The 25,277-nt window shown below is 45.0% G+C and overlaps 1 protein-coding gene across 1 annotated transcript in view; it reads right to left on the reverse strand.

Annotated features, from left to right (window-relative positions):
• The window catches only part of RAI14 (retinoic acid induced 14), a 131,524-nt gene that overhangs the window by 50,623 nt on the left and 55,624 nt on the right, over window positions 1–25,277 (reverse strand). The window contains exon 2 of the mRNA XM_052659144.1: window positions 8,277–8,407. Coding sequence (XP_052515104.1) covers window positions 8,277–8,407 — 131 coding nt within the window. The remainder of the gene's footprint in view (window positions 1–8,276; window positions 8,408–25,277) is intronic.

Below are 25,277 nucleotides of genomic sequence, written 5' to 3' on the forward strand. Positions count from 1 at the left end.
TCCTGCCCCAGGTGCCCCGTCCTCCTGCGAGATTAGTCTGGATGGAAGTCAACGCCTGCGGGTGCTGCCGGCCACGCCCACTCGCCCCGGCTCCGCCCTCTATCACAACTCCGTTTCCCAGGCTCTCCTGACCTTTGTATGTGGCAGCAGGCCTCGCCCCTGAGGCAAAGCCAGATTGCTGCAACCCTGGGCAACAATAAACCATCTGAGTGTCTAAAATCCTTCCTTTTCAATATACTTAATCCAGCTTTGCAAGGTTTCAAAATGAAAAAATCCTATGACCCCCACCAATATTTTAATCACTGTAGTTCTTAATCCCCATATCTATTCTCATCAATTTGCACCACTTCCCTGGTTACAAGTCTTCCTTCCAAAGCAGTTTTGCAACCTGATCTGTTCAGCTTTAACCCATGACACTATTTCCCTATAAACACCTTGTGAATTATATAACTTTAACATAATTTACTTTATGACAAAACTTATCTTTCATTTTAATTTTACTCTGTGCACAAGCATGATATATACATGTATGTGTGGATGGTCTTCCCTGGTAGCTCAGACAGTAAAGAATCTGCCTGCAATGTGGGAGACTGGGTTCAATCCCCGGGTTGGGAGGATCCCCTAGGGGAGGGCATTGCAATCCACTCCAGTATTCTTGCCTGGAGAATCCCCATGGACAGAGAAGCCTGGCGGGCAACATGAGCAACTAAGTGCGTACACACACACAGACACACAGAAGACACACACACAGACACACAGAGACACACACATGTGCATGTATGCTAGAAAACATTTCACCTGGGCTCCTTGGGCCTTCCTCAGTTCCCCTGTAACCTGTCATAAGGGAAAACCTGTGGGAAGCTTTGGGCTATAAAAGCCTGGGGTCTCACTGCAGAGTGACCAGCACCATGGATCTCAGCTTGGGCTGACCATTCAAGCCACCTGTGTGCTAAAACAACCCCATGCCCAGGCTGCACCCCATAGGAATTATACAGGCACCTCTGAGGGTGATGCCTAGCACTTCTCAAAGCTGTCCAGGAAGCTTCTAATGGGAATTAGGTTGAGAACCATGGATTTAGTTGCCAAGTGGGTCCCTGACCTTGAAGTGCTATGATAAGCTCTGGAGGAAGGGAAGGAAATAATGACCATGGTATTGTTTTTCTTTTCCATTTGGGATGGTCTCCATCCACGCAGTTGCCACTTCCTCTGTCCCCACCACATCCTCCCAACCCATCCTCTCGGGGCCACCTTGCATCACAGGAAGCATTCCTTCACTACTCCAGTGTATCGCCACCTCTTCCCATCTTGAACCCCTTACAGTTAGTATGTTACGATTTAGCACTTAATTATTCTCCAGTACTTCCGTTGGTCTTATCTTCTCAGCCAGATGCTGTGCATCTTGTAGGCAAGGACCATATCTTCTCCCTTTTTTTGTTATGTGCTTATGAATGATTTTGGAGCACTTTAATACCTCCCAACTAGAAGCAAACATTTGGGTACATTTGCAAGACAGGAACAGACATTATGTCACTTTCAAAAATGCACTTGACCAGAAGCAGAGTAGATATGCTATAAAGAAATTATAGCTTTCAGTTCATCCCTCTGCCAGATATTAACAGGATTTAGACAAAACACAGGGTGGTTTTGCCTGGAAGGCGATTTTGCTGAGAAGAAGGCTGCAATTACACATAAAGTATACTGCAGTTTTAGGTAAATGAATTTGAGAGCTGTGAGAGAAGGCAACCAGGTGGTATGACTTGATTTTCAAGACCGATTTCCAAGGATTTTCAGTTTTGGAAATCTCTTGGTTATCTCTTCCAGAAAACAGGAAAAGTCAGAAGTACAGTAAGACACCGGCCAGAGAAGCCCCTTCTCATACCGATCTGCAGAATTTGAGGACTACCTCTTCTATTTTACATGTAAGTGCCACCAAGTTATCCAAAAATACTTGCACAAGTTCTTGTTTTCAAAGCCAAAAAGATTAGGTTTTTGAAAGGTGGGCTAAACATGGATGAAGACTATATATATATATATATATATATATTGTCTTTATACACACACGGCTGGGTGGTATTTCTTCAAATACCACAGTCCCAGCAGTGATTTTATTTAGTCTGGTTGTTCCTAAAACAAACACACATAACTTTAATTACATGCACATCCAAATGCAGGGGAAACCATCTTGAAACAATTAGCTTGCTCTATGGTGAGAGGTTTTAGGGCAATGACATCTCCCCCTTCCTCACCTCCACTGTGGAAAGAGAACAGATGGGCTGAGGGAAGCCAAGCTTGACTCCATAAACAGCCCGCGGCTGAAGCTCTCTGCCTGGCTCTATTTTGTTCTCTTCTGACCCAAGACATCACCTTTCTTTTACTCTTTGTGAAATGAACTTCAGTTATTTGATTGCTTCCCCCCACTTTTTAACCCCTCTTAGATCAGTTTTAGAGGAAAAAAAAAATTCAGACAAGGTCTCTTATCTCTCCCTAAAGGAAGTATTCCAGGAAGAACTGAAAAGTCTGAAGAATTACTAAACCACCCATCTGGTTATTGACCTTGGGTTATGGAAGGTTCTGGAGAATGTCAACCGAGATGGCTGCCTCATTCTTGGGACTTTTTGGGTTGTCTGATTCTCTAGGTAGTGAGGGCTGAGTTTGTCTCTACTGAAATTGCACTGGAAACTGGAAGAGATGTGTGTCAGGTCGTGATGTTCACCAGGACAGCTTTTTCCCTCTTGAGCCCCAAGTTAGTTCATCCCTAACAACTTTACCCATGAGACAGTACCAGCAAAAAGAGTGTTTTCTCCATTAGAACCATGCTGAAAAGTTCCCTTACACAAATAGCAGCCAAGTGCCTCTTATATGCCTGGAACAGTGGGAGAAACCAACAGTACCACTGAAATCATAGGATCCCTGTCCTCATAGAGCTTCCATGTTGTAAGGGATTTGAGTCATTCAGAAAACACAGATCTTGGGGGCTTCCCTAGCAATCCAGTGGTTAGGACCCTGCACTTCCAATGCAGGAGGCACAGGTTCAATCCCTGGTCAGGGAAGTAATATCCTGCATCCACATGGCATGGCAAAATAAAATACAGATCATATTTAAGCTGTAGAGACTTTTCTACATCAAGTTTTTCAATCAAGATTCTAGTATCTCAAAGAAAAGACAAAATTTTTTTTAAAGGACTGAGAATATCAGGGAGGAAGGCGTTCTGGACTAGAGAACTTGGGGCAAACACCTAGATGGTCTCACAGGAGAAGAAGGCAGGAAGCAGACAGTGCCACCTCCAGCAGAAGAAACAAGTAAGAAAACAGCAAAACAAGGGCAGGGCCACCAAGAGGCCCTTGAAAGCCAAAGTCAGGACTCCAGGCTGTTAGGCAATAGGAAAACCCTATGCATCACTGAGCAAGATGACAAAATGGGTTATCACAAAAGCTCATTAGAAGACAGGCCTCCAAATTCATTTTGATATGGAGGTGTGCATAAATCAAAGGGTAAACCCTAATGAGTGGGCAGAGAACGAGGCCAAGTCCTGTCAAGGACCTAACTTCCAGGTATGTGATCTAGTCTTTCCCTTGGGAGACAAATGCAAACCATTCTATACACATCCTCCAACAAATGCAGGCCCTGCAAGCTCCAGGGGGCCGATGGAGCCAGAGTTCTTAAGGGAGGAACATTCTGCACTGGCCTGCCCTGAATTCAGCACTGCTCCTAGGGAGTTCCCCATTCCCCTGACACCAAACCAGATGCACGTGGAAAGAACAGGAACAAGAACAGCAAAGTCTCCATAGCTTGAGGGGCATGCACATACACGCAGGCAGGAATGCACAGATTAGACTAACCCAAAGCCAGAAGTGTAGACTTGCAAGGTAAGAATGCTGAAACCAAGGGAACAATGCTGCTTGGGGCTCACTGTTACAGCAGACACTTGGCCTTGCAGAATTATGTGGTACCAAAGGGACAGGCTTTCCTAGTGGCTCAGACAGTCGAGAATCTGCCTGCAATTCAAGAGACCTGGGTGTCATCTCTGGGTCAGGAAGATCCCCTGGAGAAGAGAACAGCTACTCACTCCAGTATCCTTGCCTGGAGAATACCATGGACAGAGGAGCCTGGAGGGCTACCGTTCATGGGGTTGCAAAGAATTAGTCACAACTGAGTGACTAACACACACAGAACAAAGGGACAAGAGTGATGATTTCTAACCCCACAGCACCCCTCCCCCTTCCTTCTCAACACTAAGACCATTAGATTTGAAAGAAAATATGAAGCCAGATAGGTTTAATTCTATAGTGGCTTTGAAAACTAAATTCTTACCATTATCAGTTAATAACTTTAAAAATCAAAAGGAACCGTCCAACCAGAAAAGTTTAATGTTAGCAGATGATGTCTTATGAAAAATCTTGCACGGAAAAATTAATTACCTCCTCTCTTCCTTTTGCATAGAGTCTCTCTAGTTTTCTACCTAGGTGTCACTGAAGGGAAAAATGGTGGCTTGTAAGTGCAAAGGCAGAGATGTTAGAAATGGCTCAGGGTTAATTCAGGGAGAGATCCATCACGTGGACCTTAGTTTTATCATCTTTTAAATGAAGGTGGTGATTTTTTTTTATAACTGCTGTGTGCATTTCTAGTTGAAAAGAACAGAATGAACTACTGATTCATGCTACAATGAGGATGAACCTTGAAAACATTAAGCTGAAAGAAGCCAGAGACAAAGGGCCTCGTATAGTATGATTCCGTTTGTATGAAATATCTAGAATAGGCTGATTCATAATGACACAAAGCAGATTAGTGGTCGCCAGGAAGAGTGGGAGGGGAAGTTAAGCAGTGTCACTGTTTAATGGGTGTGGGTTTCCTTTCGGGGTGATGAAAACTTTCTGCAACTAGATGATGATGATGGTTGTACAACACTGTGAACGTACTTAATGCCACTAAAATGGATACTTTAAAATGGTTAAACTGGTAAGTTTTATGATGTGTATATTTTACAATTAAAAAAGAGAGATAAGAGAAAATAAATTTGACCATCTGTTCTATACATAATGAATATCTTGTTAACAAAAGGCACAGATTGATCAAGGTGATCATAACTATGGCAAAGCTGCTAATTTAAGTTTTCTTTTTTTTAGTGAGCATTGTCTTGGCCAAAACTATCATGAACAGTTCCCTTCTCTTTCTCTGGGATGGCTATAAAGGTTGTCTTGTGCAGACATCTGCAGAGCCAGATTGGGAGGAGGAGGAGCCTAGAAAGTTGTATGGTGGTACGCGGAGTAATACAAAAGCACCAGGCCTACTGCTAAAAATCTCAGAACAGGCTTAGGAGGGTGGCCTCTGCCACTGTAGCTCAGAGAGTGTGAACTCCAAATGTAGCATCACAAGAAAAGGTTAATTAACTCATCCAACAAATATTTATCGGCCACCTACGAAAGAACTTCCCTGGTGGTCCAATGGTTAAGAATTCGCCAATGCAGGGGACACGGGTTCGAACCCTGGTCTGGGAAGACCCTACGTGCCAGAGGAACTAAGGCCCTGCACCACAACTACTGAGCCTGCGCTCTAGAGACTGTGAGCCGCAAATTCTGAGCCCGTGCATCTAGAGCCTGTACTCCACAGCAAGAGAAACCACCACAATGAAAAGCATATATACCACAACAGAAAGTGGTCTCTGCTCACCACAACTAGAGAAAGCCTGTGCAGCAATGAAGATCCTATGCGGCCAAAAATAAATAAAATTATTTTAAAAAGAATACTATAAACCAAGCCACTGGCTAGATAATTCCAGCTGGGAACTGTAAGGTCACAGTCCCTTCTAGCAAGGAAGTTATAGTCTAGAGTGCAAGAGACGTAAGAACTAACAGTTACATAAGGTTGAGTAGGCAACTGATGCAACAGAACATTAGCCAACACCCAAAGCCAGCCTACTACCCTGACTAGCAAGTCAGGGCTCCCAGGGATATGGCCTTGTGCCCACACCTGAGACAGGCCTCTGCCAAGAAGTCAAGCTGAGGCTGGGGGGGTGGAGTTCCACTTAGGGTGACTGGCTGAAAGGACAAGCCCATCTCCTACAGAACCAGACCCTGACCTGTGTGAGAACATGTACCCTCTCCTCTTTATGTGCTGGCTAGCCTGGTTCCTACAGAAAGCTTAGCCCTTTGAGCTTCCTTGTGGCTGCCAATCAACAGAGTTGGGGTCTCCTCTATGGGATCATCCTTTTCTATGGGTGCTGGGAAGAGAGGTTAATTTGGGGCTTCCCAGGTGGTGCTAGTGGTAAAGAACATGCCTGCAAATGTAAGAGACTTAAGAGATGTGGGTTTGATCCCTGGGTCAGGAAGATCTCCTGGAGGAGGGCATGGCAACCCGCTCCCGTATTCTGCCTGGAGAATCCCATGGACAGAGGAGCCTGGTGGGCTACAGTCTATGGGGTTGCAAAGAGTCGGACACGAGTGAAGCAACTTAGCACACAGCATAACACTAAAATGGGACAATTTTCCCTGACAATTTGCCATTTATTCTTGATATCTATGTTTCAATCTATACTCAATCTATTTTCTGGAGAATGGTTCTCTCTGGTTGAATCTACATGGGATACTTTTAAAAATATGGATTCCTGATCCTCTGCCTAGACCAAATGATTCAGAACATCAGGGTGGGCATGGCATCCATATTTTAAAAAGCACCCCAGGGTGGACTTCCCTGGCAGTCTTGTGGTTAAGAATCTGCCTTCCAGTGCAAGGGACATGAGTTTAACCCCTGGCCGGGGAACTAAGATCCCACAAGGAGTGCAGCAGGATCAAAAACAAAGTTGAAAAAAAATAGAAATAAGAGCACCCTAGGAGAGCAACAGTAATCCAGGACAAGAAAGGAAGGGAGCTGGCTTTATCAAATGCTTACTGTGGGCTGGGCACTGTGCAGCTTTTTACACCTGGCACCTATGGCTGTAGGTGCCCCTCTTTCATCCTTTTAGCGGTGTTCTGGCCATGAGCGTTATTGCCCCTAGCAAAGGCACTCAACCTTGCAGGGTCAGGAGATCAGGAATAGATACCCCAGTTTCCTTACCTCTTGGGTGGGACAACTCTGAGTGAGTGAGTGAGTGAGTGAAGTCACTCAGTTGTGTCCGACTCTTTGCGACCCCATGGACTGTAGCCCACCAGGCTCTTCCATCCATGGAATTTTCTAGGCAAGAGTACTGGGACAACTCTGAAGCATACTTTAAACCTGGGGTAAGCAAACTAGTTAAATTGTTAGGCTTTGTGGGCCACACAGTCCTTGTCTTAAACTCAAATCTGCCTTTGCAGTGCAGAAGCAGCCACGAACAATGCTGAATGAATAGGTGTGGCTGCATTCTAACAAAACCTGATTTACAAATGCAGACAGTTGGGCCATAGTTGGCCAACCCCTACTCTAAGTCTAGACAGATTCCCAGAGGTCCTTAGTGGGAATGAGTCTCAGTTACTCATAGCAGTAACCAGTCAATAACATGCTATAGAGGCTTCATTCCCTTACTGTCCACTTGCTGAGATCACGGTCTATAAAAACTTCTTGCACTCAAATCCACACCTCACAGCCTGCTTCTGGGGTCACCCAAGCAATGTCAGTATCTTGTTTTATTCTCATAACTACCCTAGAAGTTGAATACTGTCATCTCCACTGTATAGTGAAGAAATTGAGGTGCGAGGACTACACAATCCTCGCTGATAAAAGTCCAGATTAGAAATCTAAAGTCAATAACCTCTCTGTAAGATGACCAGCGTAAGGAAGGACAGAGGATGAGATGGTTGGATGGCATCACTGACTCAACGGACATGAGTCTGAGCAAGCTCCAGGAGATGGTGAAGGACAGGGAAGCCTGGCGTGCTGCAGTCCATGGGACAGCAAAGAGTCGGACACGATTGAGCAACTGAACAACAAATACTATAAATAATAAGGTTTCAAGGTTATGGGGGAAAAAAAACAACTTTCTCTTTTACGCTGTTTCTAATCTGGGATCAGATTCATTTCCCACCTATCAGTTAGTTGGTTACAAGGCTGGTGCTATTTGTTCTCTGGCAAAATCTTTGGTTACACCAGGAGCAAACGTAACCATTCAAGGCAAAACTCAAATGTGTTACTTGGAACTCCGAGAGGAACTAGACTAAAATATCCTCTTACATATTTTAACAAGGGGTGGGCGGTGGGGGCAGTACTAGATGCTCTTGCAAAGTTTCCCTAGGGATCCTGAGAACTTCAGAGAACAAGCTGAGAACCCAGACGTGGCTGTCAGAAGCCAATCTCGTTAACTTACGCGGTCTTGCCCTCGCTGTCATGCTTGGTGGCGCTGGCCCCCTTCTTGCCCAGTAGCGAGGCCACCTTCTCGGCATCTCCATTCTCCACGGCCTGCAGCAGTCGGTCATCATTCTTGTTCCACTCGTTGGTCTGTGGAGCAAAGGGGACACGTAGAGCCAGTAAGTGACAGCAGCCACGGCTATCCTGCCTTCAGGATCTGGAACGTCCCCGCTCTCCACCCTCCCTGTCACTCAAATGAGAACCTGCCCCGCAATGGGCAACTTTAAAAATACCTTTCCCTTCACCGTGGAGACACCTAAAAAGGCTGGTTTCCCAAAAGAAAACATCCACAGTTCAATGAAATAGCAGCCAGTCACCAAACTCTGCAACAAAGCAACTTCTTTCAACTGAAATGGGGAAGATGAAGCAACTTTCAAAGACCAAGAGGCCAGTTTACACATTAGCTTATTTGCGGCTAAACTTGACAGCTGGCACTGGAGAACACTGACCTTTGACCTGGTCCACAGCTCACTGGGCCCATAAAGGGACAGGACCAACCAGCTACCAGCCCAAGGCAGCCTGAGGATTTATACAGGCAACCCCCCTATCAACTTTTGCTGTCACTTCTCCCAGCCCATTTACTGCAGTTTTGAGTTGTATGCTGGTTTTAAGTAGTTGTCTAGGCTTCCAACTCAACAGAATATCACCAGAAACAAAACTTCTTCCTGAACGAGCTATTACACATCAAATGGCCCCGAGCAAAGCTTCCACCACCACGGACCCTCAGCTCCGAGAGAATAATTCTGCAAACGGCAGTAACAGGAAAGCTTTTGGCGGCACAAAAACTAATTTCTAATCTTATTAAGGGATAGAGAAGATCTTGACATCAGAGCAAAAAGAGCCTTGAGTACTAAGAAGTGTCCAACGCGGAAAGGCAGCAGTGAGCCACTGAAGATTTTAGAGCAGAGAACAAACTCGTGATGGAAGAAGAGTCAACAGGAGGCATGTGAGGCACGTGGGGTTCACAGAGGAGGGACCCTGGGATACCTCAAAGCCCCAGGGAAACTGCAAGCCCAGCCTGCTTTCCAGACACACCCCCACCGCACCCTTGCTAAGCCTACTTTCTGGAGCCTCCAGGGATGGACACCTCTGCCCTAAAAGGGAATCTTCCTCTCTCCCCAACACTTTCTACAGACACGTCTCTAGGGCTGGCTGCTTTCCTGTTACCCTGAAAATAAGAACCACCAGGCAATTCATAGTAAAGACTCTGCCATGGACCAGTTCCAGGAAAATGTAGAGGAGGCACTGGAGATTTAAAAGTAACAGGAGGGATTCTTTTAGGACTGCAGTCTTCCATGGGCTCAGGACAATTTGCATCTCTCTGCACTCATGGAACCAGAAAACTCAGTAAGACTGTGCCTCTCATAGAGCAAGGCTGGGGCCAGCAGATGGCCCCAGCACCCCTTTCAACTCTAGCCTAGAGGCAGGGCTTTCAAGAAAGCCACAGGCCATGGAAGAGGTAACCCAGGGCTCAAGTCAGAAGTTTCCTTCTCTGAGAGTCTCAGGGCTGGACATCTTCCATTTCTCAGGACTCTCTCCCTTCCCCATGAAGGGGAAGTCCTCCTTCTCCTTGCCATCACTGAGTTTAAGAACACAGAAAGAGTGCATCTGTCCTCTAGGCTGCATGAAATCCAGAACACCACATGGGTACTTATATGCTTCAGATATTAAGTCACCCCCCCCCAAAAAAAAAACCCACAACACCTGTGTATGTCTCAGTTTCCCAAGGCTTTGAACTGAATGATCACTGTCCTTGCTCTAAAGCTTAAAAGGTTTAATCTAGAAAATGTCCAAAGCCAAACTCTGCTAGGAATTATTCTAGAATTGCACAGTCTGTGATGATGGAAATGTTCTATATCTGCAACTGTCCCAAAACTGCAGCCACTGGGCCAGTGATTCTCAACCAGGGGTGACTGCCCCTCAAGGGACATTTGGCAATCCTGACATGCAGTTGTGATTGTCATGACTAGGGAGTCCTACCAGCATCTGGTAGGTAGAGGCTGGGGTGATGCTAAATACCTTACAATGATCGGGATACCCCTCTCCCCACAACACACAACTATCTGGCCTCAACCACCAATCTCGCATTAGCCACGTGTGGCTACTGAGCACTGATACTGTGGCCAGTGAGACTGAGGACCTGAATTTCAAAAATTTAATTTTAGATATCAAGTGCCAGTAGCTAGTGGATATCACATAGAACAGTGCGGCTCTACACAAAGGCTTTCTAAACATTGTTTAGCAAAGAAAGAACGTGTCTAGGCCAAATTATCCACCATTCTCCTACAATTTACTCACAGAGAAGACACTGGTTTTATCTTCTATTACAAATCAAGTTTCCTGAGACTTCGCTGGTTGTCTAGTGGTTAAGACTCCCCACTTTCAAGGCAGGGGGTGTGGGTCTGATCCCCGGTCAGAGAACTAGGATCCCACATGCCACATGGCATGGCCAAAAAAATAATAATAATAAAATAAATTCACGTCTTAAAAAATTACTTTATAAAAAACAAAGCAGGCTTCCTATTGAAGGGGAACAGAGCAAATACATTGCCCATGGCACAAGCGTTGTCAGTAGAATTGCAGGCTTTACTTAATGACAAAATGTAGCAAACACTAAGAGAAATGGATTGCAGCTTACTTCCCTCCAGACTGCTTTTTACAAGCCACAGCAGAACAAAAAACGTTTACTGAAGCACATTTCCAACCAGTTATTCCTATCTACATCATCCCAACTGCTCCATTATTAGTGTTGTCTTTTAAAATCCTTCCCTAACTTAAACTGACCCAATTAAAACTGGATTGGGAAGATCAAAAGGATATTAAATCCCAGAGGACATGATTGAAAGTACTTAAGCAAAGAAAGCCCACATGAAAGGATTTTCCTTCTCAGTGCAACTAAGGCACTCAACTTTTGGTTGAGAAAAGTCTGATTGCAGGGGCTTCCTAAAATTAGTTACATGTGCATCTGTTACTGGACACACATTCCTGTGCCCGACACACAGCAAGGCCCAAGAAACTGAAATGTTGGAATCTGGCGCAGAGAATGGTTTATTGCAGGGCGATGCAAGGAGAAAGGGTGGCTCATGCCACCCCTCCCAAAACTCTGAACTCCCTGAAGGTTTCAGCAAAGCATTTCTAAAGGTCAGGGGAGGGAAGGGGCATTCCAGGGTATGTGATTGGCTCCTGCACAATTCTCTGATTGGTCGATGGGTGGTTAACAGTATCTTTTCCTAGGGGCCAGAAGGTCTGCGGGCTCCATGCTCCTGATCATCAGCTAGTTCTTTCATTTAGTGGTGGTTTTCTAGCATCTGAAAAACTCAGGAGATGTGTATGAGACACTATTATTTGGGTACTTCAGAGAGGACCCGCAGCAGAGGATACGGGGGAGGGGTCTGTCCTGGGAGGCCCCGTGCTCAGTTACAAAGGTGCTGAGAGCGTGGTTTTGCTGCAGAAGCCATGAAGAGCTGGGCGCCCACACACTCCATGCCTTGCCCCAAGCATTCCTTCTATCTGGCTATTTCTGAATTGTATCATGTATAATAAACTGACACTGGAAAGTGAAGTGCCTTCCTGGGTTCTGACTGGTATTTCTAGTGAATTGTCAAACCTGGACAAGGGGCTGTGGGAACGCTTGGACTTTACAGCTGGTCAGTGAGACATATGGTTGGCCGAGGACTTGAATCTGGCATCTGAAGTGGGGGCAATCTCGTGGGATTGAGCCCTTTAACCTGTGGAATCAGATGTTAACTCCAGGGCATTAGTGTCAGAACTGAACTGAACTGTTAGACACCCAATTGTTGTCAGGAAAGTTGGAAAACTTTCTTCATATGAAGAACGCCCCACTCTCATATCTGGTATTGTAAGCAGATAGGTTAGGGGATCCCTGGAGAAAGAAATCAGGAACGGCTTTCTTGACAAAAGAGAAGCCACTCTGTCCTAAGCCATTTTGTGGTCTGAGTCTGGCCACAGTGCTTGCCCTTGAACAAGTCTCAGAAATCAGGGAAAACAAGGAATGCAGAAACAGAAAAAGGCAGTCAAACAATAATGCAGTGACAGAGTCCTAGTTCCTCCTCCGGGGATAGACATAGTAACAATACATCTTTGAGAAGAGCTTCCCTGGTGGCTCAGACGGTAAAGAACCTGCCTGCAATGCAGGAGACCTAGGTTCGATCCCTGGGTTGAGAAGGGACTGGCTACCCACTCCAATATTCTTGCCTGGAGAAGCCCATGGACAGAGGAGCCTGGCGGGCTGTAGTTCATGGGGTTGCAAAGAGTCAGACATGACTGGGCAGCTAACTGACTCATATACCGGCAGGAACTAAGGCCCCCACCCAGGTGGAGGATGGGATGATGATGTTGACCCTCCTGACTTCAACTAACTAAAGCTCGGATTCTGTTGATCTTTACACCCCAATTCTATGCTGAGTTCTCCTCTGCTCAAGCCCCTGCAGGAATATGAATGTTGTTGTTCAGTCATTAGGTCATGTCCAATTCTTTGTGACTCCATGGACTGCATCACGCCAGGCTCCTCTGTCCTCCACTGTCTCCTTAAGTCCGCTCAAATTCATGAGTCAGTGATGCCATCCAACCATCTGGTCCTCTGCTGTCCCTTTCTCCTCCTGCTCTCAGTCTTTCCCAGCATCAGGGTCTTTTCCAGTGGAATATGGATGTACCCTTAGCTTAAAATTTCCTTCATTTTGCTTTTGGGGAGGCACTGGTTTGGGTGAGATTCCCAGTGTTCCCCTTACTTGCTTCAATAATTAATCCTTCCTTCTCCAGATCTCTGGCTTGGTTGTGTCTATTGGCTCAACACCCATGATAGGTAAAGTGTGAACTTTTGTCATAACATTCCAAAGTAATTCACTCACATTCTGGAATCGAGGAAGATTTTGGGAGCCCACCATCACATCAGCAATTCCTCTCTCACCACTTCCCATGGAACCCCTCTCCATTACTGGCAATCCCAATAAGGTAGGCTCAGGGTAGACTCAGCTCTGCCTCACACTGGGCTCCTGGCCCCCTTAGAACAGTGTTTTCAACCTTGTACTGGGTTAATCCAACATTAAAAATATATATATATATATAAAGAAATTTTAAGCATCACATGCATAATACGTAATAAGGCTAAACATTCCATGAAACTTTTAAGTATGTAGTGGGTAGTGATATAAAATATATTTCTTACTGGGGTTATCACAATAAAAAATAAATGGACATCACTGCTTCAGAGTGCAGTCATCCCATTCCTCCGCCCACAGAGGGGCAGCCTTCTAAAGCCCAGCACACACCCTGCAGGCGCTTCCAGCCTTTCCTGGTGACCTCTCTCTCGGCTTCTCCTCCCAAGGGCCCGCCCACTCACCTCCACTGAGCCTGCAGTCTAGACTGAATGAAATATCACGTCCTGGCTTTTGTGCACCAGCTCAGCATGTACTCATTTTGTCTCCAGCTCCCTCAAGGCACTGACAACAGCCTTTATTTCTTACCCCCGAGGTGCCGAGTAAATGCTCAATATCTGCTCATTTTAGTAGGAGTTTCTTCCACAATCTCTGACTTGGGAAATGTTTTTTTCATTTCTAAAACTCTTTCATCCTTTTGAAAAAAAAAAAACCTATTTAATCATGGTTCAGATTTTTTTTTTTTTACACAAGCTAAACAAATCCAGCTCCCTCAACTTTTCTTTCTAAGGCCAATTTTCCAAGATTTTAATCATAGATACACTTCCTCCAAATCTCTTCCCAACCAAGGATCCACGCCTCATCAATTCACCAGGGTAAACCCAGTGTCTCCCAGTCATGGGAATGGTCTGGGAACTGGTTAAATACACAGACTCCCCCCAGGCCCCATCCTGGAGGTTCCGGTCTCAGTGAGCTGGGGAGTAGGGCTGGGGAGAGAGCCCTGGACTGATCCAGGTTCAACGACTGCTCTGATTGCAAGTTTGGGGACAACCAGAACCCTTGCTAAGGCTATGCAGAGAATTTACTTGACAGAATTTTCTTTCTCCACAAAGTGTTGTTAAGGACAGGGATGGGAGAAGAGAAGAATTCTTCACTTTTGCCTCATGGAAGTAAGTATTTCACTTCCTACAAAAACTTAATAAATATATTAGGCTTTCTCTAGGAGTTGCATGTGGAACCCATGTATAAGACATGTATAACATGTTAATGAAAGCATTGCTCATAATAGGCAAAATTTACAAATAATAAAACATCCAATGACAGAAGATAAATAAATTACAATATAACCAAGCAATGGAATACAGCACTGCAATGAAAGTGAACAAACTGTAACTGCAGCAACATGGACAGACAGTTACAACAATATTGGTGAAGGTAGCTTCCCTTGGGGCTCAGCTGGTAAAATTCTGCCTGCAGTGTGGGAGACCTGGGTTAGATTCCTGGGCTGGGAAGATCTCCTGGAAAAGGGAAAGGCTACCCACTCTAGTATTCTGGCCTGGAGAATTCCATGGGCTGTGTAGTCCATGGGGTCGCAAAGAGTTGGACACAACTGAGCAACTTTCACTAACTAACTAAGCAAGACACCAAAGAACACAATAGTATGACTGTGCGTGTATAAAGATAAAAATAGGAAAACTGGATCCATATTGTTTAACGGTACATATATATAAAGATGGTAAGACCATAAAGAAAAGCACAAGGATACCACAGAAGTCAAGACAGTAGTTTGGGTAGAGGCATGGCATCTGAAGAAAGGGACATCTTCTAGAGTCTGGCTCCATTTCCAGACCTGGTTACAGTGCCTCTTGCAGACGTTCACTGGGCTTCCCAGTGATAGTGGTGAAGGACCCGTCTGTCAATGCAGGAGATGTAAGAGACGCGAGACATACAGGTTAGATCCCTGGGTCAGAAGGATTCCTCAGAGGAGGGCATGGCAACTCACTCCAGTACTTTGCCTGGAGAATCCCATGAACAGAGGAGACTGGTGGGCAACAGTCCATGGGGTCACAGTCAGACACAGCAGGCGGCACGCACAGATGTTCACTAAAGGCTACATTCTCTAGATGTGATTTATTTCACACACACACAGAGAGTTTAGAAAGAAGACTTGTGGTTCATTTTCTGCTCAAGCCAACACCAGATCAAATGCCTTTGGAAGGTTTGCATTCTTACTTGCTGTCTTCTTGTCTCTACACTGAACAGAGCCTGCTGTCAAAATACAGTTGTTAGGAGGCCACACAAACCTCCAGGAGAATCTGATAAACATATGGACTTTACTCAGAATGATGCACAAACACACGAATGTCTGCATTCAAAAGAGGGGTTTTCCAGCTTAAATCCCCACCCAAAGCCCATCCATAAGCCCAAATTAAGAATTCCTGGCATAGAGAAAGATACGCTCCACATTTTTAGTGCTTCTGAGTTGAAATTCCAGCACCAAAACCTCCCATTTAGGTGGTACGAGCAGGTCATTCACATCTGAGTCTCTCTATTCCTATCAGTAAACTGGAAGGAATTCTACCTGGTTATACAGTGTAGCTGTTTAGTCGCTAAACAACTTATGACCACATGGACTATAGCCTACCAGGCTCCCCCGTCCCTGGGATTGTCCAGGCGAGAATACTGGAGTGGGGAGCCATTCCTTTCTCCAGGGGATCTTCCCGACCCAGGTGTCGAACCCATGTCTCCTGCACTGGCAGGAGGATTCTTCACCGCTCAGCCTAATATAAAGGGCCTGGCACATATAAGGCACCAAAAAAAAAAATGGTGATTATGATTAGGCTTGAATTAGATGATCTGCGCTCTTCCATTTTTTTGTTTATGCTCTGAGTCTTTCAAAATGTACAAATTAGTTAGGATGGTTCACAACCCCTTCAAAGGCAGTCAATGCCTTAAATTGGCAAATTTTTTACTATGCTCCTTAAACACACACACACACACTTTAAAGGGCTCTAGAGAAGACATTCACAGACATGAAATTAACTATTTAAGTGACTGTGGCTCACTTCTCCAGGAGACTGTTTAAACAGACACTATTTCAACAGAGCACGCTGGGCCCCATTTGCAAGTTCAGGAAGCCATATGTTACGCTCCGGAGACATGTGTAATGTGTCAGCTATGAAGGGCAGCATGTGGGAAAGGCAGACCTTACCTTCCATGTGGGCTCCAAACATTCCTGCTAATATATCACATAGGGGATTTTCAATGGCTGGCCTGTAACTGTCCTATTCATCAAATCATTTCCAAATGACACTCACTTACTTAAGAGCTTTTCCTTCAAGCTTGGTCTTTTGAAAGTCAAGCATGCCTCCTGCCAGGATAGCAGAAACCCTGTCAACTGCGTGATGAACACTGGGCTTTGGCATCTGGCAGCGTCTGCCCCTGGCCAGACATGGCATCACCTTCTTTTATTTTGGTTTAATCACTGGGAACTGAAAAACCAGTGGAAACTGAGCGGTCACAGGCATCGGGCTAGTGGGCAGATTTGAGTTTTGGAATACACCAGCCCAAACCAAAATAATCCAGTGGCACAGAGTGATCCAGGAAGAGAAAGTTTCTTTGACATCCTTTAGGAAAAATGCTGAAAACCCTAAGGATCAAACACTTGCATAGCTCCCGTTGGATGGAGCTTGAGCAGCCATCTGGAGAAGTCTATTTGAGAGATTATCTTTGGAAAGACGGCATTTCTCTCTCTAGTTTATGGAAAGGAGACTGTTTTGCCAAAACAATCAGTTAGGCTAAAATGAACAGTAGACAAAGGAGACACCGTTTTCACCACTGGGAAGGCCTCAGATTCATACCAGCCAAGAAAAAAAAAAGAACATAGCTCCCATTTTAAGAAAGAGGACAAGAAGCTGACATACTTCAAGCCAGATGATATTTTTCCCTATTGACTATACCAGTCAGTAATTATTAGATATCTACCTACTAGGTGTGCTAAGGTGCTTAATCGCTCAGTCACGTCCAACTCTTTGCGACCCTACGGACTGCAGCCTGCCAAGCTTCTCTATCCATGGAATTCTCTAGGCAAGAATACTGGAGTGAGTAGCCATTTCCTTCTCCAGGGGATCTTCTCCATTCTATAGATCTTACATTCATGTATTTGTATTCCAGCACCAAAACCTCCCATTTAGGTGGTATGGAGCAGGTCACTGACATCTGAGTCTCTCAATTCCTATCAGTAAACTGGAAGGAATTCGACCTGGTTATACAATGTAGTTGTTTAGTCGCTAAACAACAATCATTCATACTCTTTTACAAGATTGGCATAGTCTTTACTGAATTTTCTATATGTTGAAACAAAATATAGCAATGTGAGAAATATGCCAACAATATGAAACAAAACATCAGAATGAAAAAGGGAGTAAAACTGGAAATCAGCCCAATAAAAGAGAGGGACAACTTTCAGCTGGGGTGGGAAGGCTATCTGACTGGATGATAAACTAGACTCTGTAATGAGCAATATTTACATTAATGGAGAGAAGACACAACAACTGAAAATGCAAGATGTATTTAGAAGAGAGTGTAAATAGTGAGCTGATCCAAGTGAGGCCTTATAAGACTGTCCTTTTCAGCATCCATGGAAAACCCAGGAAATTACTAATACACCAGGATTTTAAAATCTCACCAGACTCCTGTCTAACAAGCCCAGCAGCATCATAAAGAGCCTTGTATATAATGTTAGTTACTTCGGACCAAAACATAAGTTCATCTAAAATGAGTTTCCCTCTCCCCACATTTTTATGTCAGATTATTCACACATGCAGGTTATGGTGTGTCTGCAAATCACTCTGAAATCTGTCAGCTTCCCTTTAACAGACTGTGTTATGTGATTCCACATAAACGATGAATGCTATGACATGGACGTAACACATTATCATAAACACCTCCATCCTGGTCCCTCCACCTGACCCACTTCACAGATCACCCTATTCATTTCCTCCTGCCCCTCACTCACTGCTCATCACTGGACCAGGTCACTTCCCCCTGCTGGGCTCCCCCGTGCTTCTCTTCCATAGTATTTGGCACAACTGCAATTAAACAGCATTCCTAAAATATCTTTAAAGGTCTGTCAACTCTCACTGGACTATGAGTTCAATCCAGTCCAATGGCCAGCATCTGTCTTGTTTGTCATAAAGCTTTGGCCCTGGCCCACTGCTGCCAGACGGTAGGGGCTCAATTCAGAGCTGGTCCTTCACCAGCTTTGTTTTTCTTCCTTTACTTTGGGAGCCAGTACTGATTAACCGCTCCTCTTTTGATGCCTTTGTCTTAGTCCCAAAAGTACATAAAGGCTCCATGCTCCTATCAAATACCTTCCTTTGACTATGCTGCTGCTGCTAAGTCGCTTCAGTTGTGTCCGACTCTATGCGACCCCATAGACGGCAGCCCACCAGGCTCCCCTGTCTCTGGGATTCTCCAGGCAAGAACACTACGCTAGCTAGTGTTAAAAACATTATTCTATACTTCAAAATCATGTCACATGAGGTAAAAACAGTCTCATGGGAACAGACAAAAGCCTGGAAATAGGTCAAATCAATTTTATCCTTCAGGGAGAAAAATGGTTCCATCCAATTCAATTGGGCTCAAGCACTCATTTATTTTATTTACATACATCAACCCAGTGTGTGTGTGTGTGTGTATGTGTGTGTGCGCTACTATGCAAAGCCCTAGGAATGAAAAGACAGATATGAAGTAATATTGACCCTGAAGATGGTTCCATCCAATTCATTTGGGCTCTGGTACTCATTTATTTACATATATCAACCCAGTATGTGTGTCTGTGTGTGTTACTATGCAAAGCCCTAGGGATAAAAAGATTGACATGAAGTAATGTTGACCCTGAAGAAACTGACATACTTCTGAAGACAGAAACACACACAATAACTACCTCATCATCTGTCAGTGCTCGGCCAGAGATGTGAACTGCATCCTATCAAAGCCCACAGGGGATACTATTACTACCCAAACAGCTAAAACCATATAGCTCTAAGAACTGTACTATCAGTTCAGTTCAGCTAAGTCACTCAGTCGTGTCCGACTCTTTGCGACCCCACGAATCGCAGAACGCCAGGCCTCCCTGTCCATCACCATCTCCCGGAGTTCACTCAGACTCACATCCATCGAGTCAGTGATGCCATCCAGCCATCTCATCCTCTGTCGGCCCCTTCTTCTCCTGCCCTCAATCCCTCCCAGCATCAGAGTCTTTTCCAATGAGTCAACTCTTTGCATGAGGTGGCCAAAGTACTGGAGTTTCAGCTTTAGCATCATTCCTTCCAAAGAAATCCCAGGGCTGACCTCCTCCAGAATGGATTGGTTGGACCTCCTTACAGTCCAAGGGACTCTCAAGAGTCTTCTCCAACACCACAGTTCAAAAGCATCAATTCTTCGGCGCTCAGCCTTCTTCACAGTCCAACTCTCACATCCATACATGACTACTGGAAAAACCATAGCCTTGACTAGACGGACCTTAGTTGGCAAAGTAATATCTCTGCTTTTGAATATACTATCTAGGTTGGTCATAACTTTTCTTCCAAGTACTAAGCGTCTTTCAATTTCATGGCTGCAATCACCATTTGCAGTGATTTTGGAGCCCCCAAAAATAAAGTCTGACACTGTTTCCCCATCTATTTCCCATGAAGTCATGGGACCAGATGCCATGATCTTCATTTTCTGAATGTTGAGCTTTAAGCCAACTTTTTCACTCTCCTCTTTCACTTTCATCAAGAGGCTTTTTAGTTCCTCTTCACTTTCTGCCATAAGGGTGGTGTCATCTGCATATCTGAGGTTATTGATACTTCTCCCGGCAATCTTGATTCCAGCTTGTGTTTCTTCCAGTCCAGCGTTTCTCATGATGTACTCTGCATAGAAGTTAAATAAGCAGGGTGACAATATACAGCCTTGACATACTCCTTTTCCTATTTGGAACCAGTCTGTTGTTCCATGTCCAGTTCTAACTGTTGCTTCGTGGCCTGCATACACCCTGTACTATAGTTCCTGCTTAATATTACATAATTGCAATTACATACAATGTTACATAATATTACATAAATGCTTCCCTGGTGACTCAGGTGGTAAGAATCTGCCTGCAATGGGAGAGATGTGTGTTCAATCCCTGGATCAAGAAGATCCCCTGGAGAACAGAATGGCTACCCACTCCAGTATTCTTACCTGGAGAATCCCATAGACAGAGGAACCTGATGGCTTACAGTCCATGGGATCACAGAGTTGGACATGACTGATTGGAAAAGACTCTGATGCTGGGACGGATTGGGGGCAGGAGGAGAAGGGGACGACGGAGGATGAGATGGCTGGATGGCATCACTGACTCGATGGACGTGAGTCTGAGTAAACTCCAGGAGTTGGTGATGGATAGGGAGGCCTGGCAGAGAAGGCAATGGCACCCCACTCCAGTACTCTTGCCTGGAAAATCCCATGGACGGAGGAGCCTGATGGGCCGCAGTCCTTGGAGTCGCTAAGAGTCGGACACGACTGAGCGACTTCACTTTCACTTTTCACTTTCATACATTGGAGAAGGAAATGGCAACCCATTCTGGTGTTCTTGCCTGGAGAATCCCAGGGATGGGGGAGCCTCATGGGCTGCCATCTATGGGATCGCACAGAGTCAGACACAACTGAAGCAACTTAGCAGTGGCAACAGCAGCAGCAGGGAGGCCTGGCGGGCTGCGATTCATGGGGTCGCAAAGAGTTGGACACGACTGAGCAACTGAACTGAACCAAACTGAGCAACTAACACTTTCAGTTTTCAACAACATGACCTAAGAATATAAATACAATTTAATATTAACAATAACCCTATGAGGCAAGTACCATCCTGAGTTCACTTTACAGATGAGGAAACGGGCACAGAGAAGCTAAGAAACAAAGTTATTCTTGGTTCTCTCAAGAGAAGAAAGCTAAAAGCAGTTCAGTTTAAAGAAAATGGATGCACTTTTCAGGATGAGCAAGATTTTAGTGTGTTTACAGACTGAGGCAAGCACAGAGGTCCATGGAGAAAGGAGGAATGAAAAATATAAGGATGGAGGGGGCAGAAGAGAGGATTCAACTCAGGCAGAAGAATGATCTGTGAATTAGAGTCGTGTTAAGACAGAAGGGAGGAAGAGGAAGGTGATCAGAGTCACGGTAGTATAGAAGATGTCAATTCATGTTTTACAGCTTCTGTTTGCTTGGGGAGGCAGGCGGTCAAGGAGGCTGAGTCAGTGGGGGGCTAAGGAGCTTGAATAATGTTCCCAGTAGCAAATGTTCCCAATAGCTCTTGGGGGAATGAGAAAGGAAACCCAGCTGAAATGAGTAAAGGGGTTTTCAAGCAGTCCTGAAGGTCCAGCTGAGAGTAAGAATTATAACTCCATAAAGAAACCATTTAGCAGAGTCGTATGATTTTTCACCAGAAGCATTAGGTAGAATGGGAGCAGAGGGTGGGTAGCTTGATCCATGCCTGGAGACTGGGAAGACAGAGGAAGCAGAGATTCCAGGGTCAAGAGGACGGGAGGTGCCAGTGAACAGAAATTTGAAATGACCAAGGGATCGGGGCAGATAAGGGTAAGGTCCAGCGCAGAGTGCTATAGACCAGAGGCAGGTTATTGGGTGGGTCATTTAGATGAATGTCAGAGTTTCCACCACGATGGCAGAAAGGAAAAACAGAAGCTGGTAGCCAGATTCCTAGAGAAACAGCCCCCAAAAGGTGGTAAGAAAGTGAGATGAGGGTGGCCCAGCATAACCAAAAAGAGAAAGTAGTGATGAGGCCATAGGGCAAAGGGATCAAGTCTATATTAAAAGAAATGGCTTCCTGGGACTTACTGAGTTTCTACTACATACTAACTAGTCCTTCCTGGATGCTCTAAAGAATTGCTTTCATTTCAGTCTAAGCACCTGAATCATGTCCCTACAAAATCCATGTCCCCCTGCCCAACCCTAGAATGTGACAATTATCTAAGCTTTAGTTTTTTAACTCTTTTTTGGTTGCACCGGGTCTTTGCTGCTTTCGCTAGTTGCAGCGAGCAAGGGATACTCTTCATTGTGATACACGGGCTTCTCACTGCTGTGGCTCCTCTTCTGTGGAGCACTGGCTCTAGGTGTGTGGGCTTTAGGGGTTGTGGTCCGGGTTCTGTAATTGTGGCATACAGACTTAGTTGCCTCTCGGCATATGGAATCTTCCCAGACTAGGGACTGAACTCCTGTGCCTGGCATTGGCAGGCAATGGATTCCTATTCCACTGGACCACCAGGGAAGTCCTGACCTTTGGAAAGAGGGCTTTTGCAGGCTCCAAGCTCCTGACTGGTGTCCCTACAAGGAGAGAGAGATGAAGACACGGAGGAAACAGGAAGAAGGCCATGTGATGACAGAAACAGAGACGTGATGCCATTACACAAAGAGTGCTGGCAACCATCAGAATCTAGAACAGGTAAGAATTCTCCCCTAGAGTCTTTGGGGAGAGTATGGGCCTGTCGACACCTTAATTACAGATCTTACTTACAGACCTACCAGATCTGTAGTAGAAGCCCACAGATCTGGGCTTCCAGCCTCCAGATCTGTGAGGGGAACACATGTGTTGTTTTAAGCTGCTTGGTTTATGGCAGTTCATGGCAGTTCTAGGAAATTAACACACCATCCAATCAGGTTCCTATTATTATCCTCACTTTACTGATGAGCAAACGGATGATCAGCAAACATACGTATGCTGGCCAAACTCATGAGGCCAGAAAAAGTGGAGAATCAGGATTCAAACCCCCGACCTCTGGATCTTTTCCACTGTACAGTCCTGCTCCTCTCACATGCTCACTGCACTGGAGAAAACCAGGCAGAACACAGGGTGGCATGGTGGGCCACATGCAGCAGAGGGACAGAGCTCAGTCTAGTGGCACTGAGACTGGAAACTCTGAGCTTCAAGTCTCTTTTAAAAGCAGCTGCTGCTGCTGCTAAGTCACTTCAGTCATGTCTGACTCTCTGCGACCCCATAGATGGCAGTCCACCAGGCTCCCCTGTCCCTGGGATTCTCCAGGCAAGAACACTGGACTGGGTTGCCATTTCCTTCTCCAATGCATGAAAGTGAAAAGTGAAAGGGAAGTCGCTGAGTCTTGTCCGACTCTTAGCGACCCCATGGACTGCGGCCCACCAGGCTCCTCTATCCATGGGATTTTCCAGGCAAGAGTGCTGGAGTGGGGTGCCATTTAAAAGCAGGGACTCCCAAAAAGCAAACTTGTTATGATACATGAACTTTATAGTTATACAAAAGCATTTAAAGTATGGTTTTATTCATAAACATGTTCAAAGTAAGGCCTCTTTGAACAGTAAGCTCATATCAGTTCAGTTCAGTCACTCAGTTGTGTCTGACTCTCTCCGACCCTATGGACTGCAGCACGCCAGGCTGCCACGTCCATCACCAACTCCCGGAGCTTGCTCAAATTCATGTCCATCGATTTGGTGATGCCATCCAACCATCTCATCCTGTCATCCCCTTTTCCTCCTGCCTTCAGTCTTTCCCAGCATCAGGGTCTTTTCCAAAGAGTCAGTTCTTTGAATCAGGTGGCCAAAGTATTAAAGCTTCAGCTTCAGCATCACTCCTTCCAATGAATATTCAGGACTGATTTCCTTTAGGATTGACTGGTTGGATCTCCTTGCTGCCCAAGGGACTCTCAAGAGTTTTCTTCAACACCACAGTTCAAAAGAATCAATTCTTCAGCACTGAGCTTTCTTTATGGTCCAATTCTCACATCCATAGGTGACCACTAGAAAAACCGCAGCTTTGACTAAATGGGCCTTTGTTGGCAAAGTAATGCCTCTGCTTTTTAATATGCTGTCTAGGTTGGTCATAACTTTTCTTCCAAGGAGCAAGCATGTTTTAATTTAATGGCTGCAGTGATTTTGGAACCCCTCCAAAATAAAGTCTGTCACTATTTCCATTGTTTCCCTATCTACTTGCCATGAAGTGATGGGATCGGATGCCATGATCTCAGTTTTTTGATGAGTTTTAAGCCAACTTTTTTACTCTTCTCTTTCACTTTCATCAAGAGGCTCTTCAGCTCCTCTTCACTTTCTGCCATAAGGGTGGTGTCATCTGCATATCTGAGGTTATTGATATTTCTCCCGGCAATCTTGATTCCAGCTTGTGCTTCATTCAGTCCAGCATTTCACATGATGTACTCTGGATATAAATTAAATAAGCAGGGTGACAATATACAGCCTTGATGTATTCCTTTCTCAATTTAGAACCAGCTAGTTGTTCCATGTCCGGTTCTAACTGTTGCCTCTTGAACTGCATACAGATTTCTCAGGAGGCAGGTAAGGTGGTCAAGTATTCCCAACTCTTGAAGAATTGTCCACAGTTTCTTGTGATCCACAGTCAAAGGCTTTAGCATTGTCTGTGAAACAGAAGTAGATGTTTTTTTCTGGAATTCTATTGCTTTTTCTATGATCCAATGGATGTTGGCAATTTGATCTCTGGTTCCTCTGCCTTTTCTAAATCCAGCTTGAACATCTGGAAGTTCTCGGTTCACGTACTGTTGAAGCCTTGCTTGGAGAATTTTGAGCATTACTTTGCTAGTGTGTGAGATAAGTGCAATTGTGCAGTCATTTGAACATTCTTTGGCATTGTATACATATTTATGATTCATATACAAACAAGATTTGATTTAATCAAATAATATTAATTGCCTAAAAGGTGATATATGTGTAACAACGAACATCTTAAGGCCTGAGCAAGACTTTACTTCCACGCAGACAGGACACTTGGGGACATGTCTGGCTATAATCCAAGCACAAACCATAGGTATTTTTGGCCTCAACTTGAGCATAACAGACAGACACAATTCCTGAGATTTGCTCTTTACCCAAGGGACACAATATAGATTTCACATGAAGTATCCACATGAAATGACTTCATCCACACATTGTTAAGCCAAATGCCTGAATGCACAGTCAGTGTCTAAGTGGTCAGAGAAAAGAACCAGGGTGGTCCCTTGCCCTCATCATGGCCAGGCATCATACCCTTT

Source organism: Budorcas taxicolor, chromosome 20 (assembly GCF_023091745.1).
Source record: "Budorcas taxicolor isolate Tak-1 chromosome 20, Takin1.1, whole genome shotgun sequence".
NCBI classification, from domain to species: domain Eukaryota; kingdom Metazoa; phylum Chordata; class Mammalia; order Artiodactyla; family Bovidae; genus Budorcas; species Budorcas taxicolor.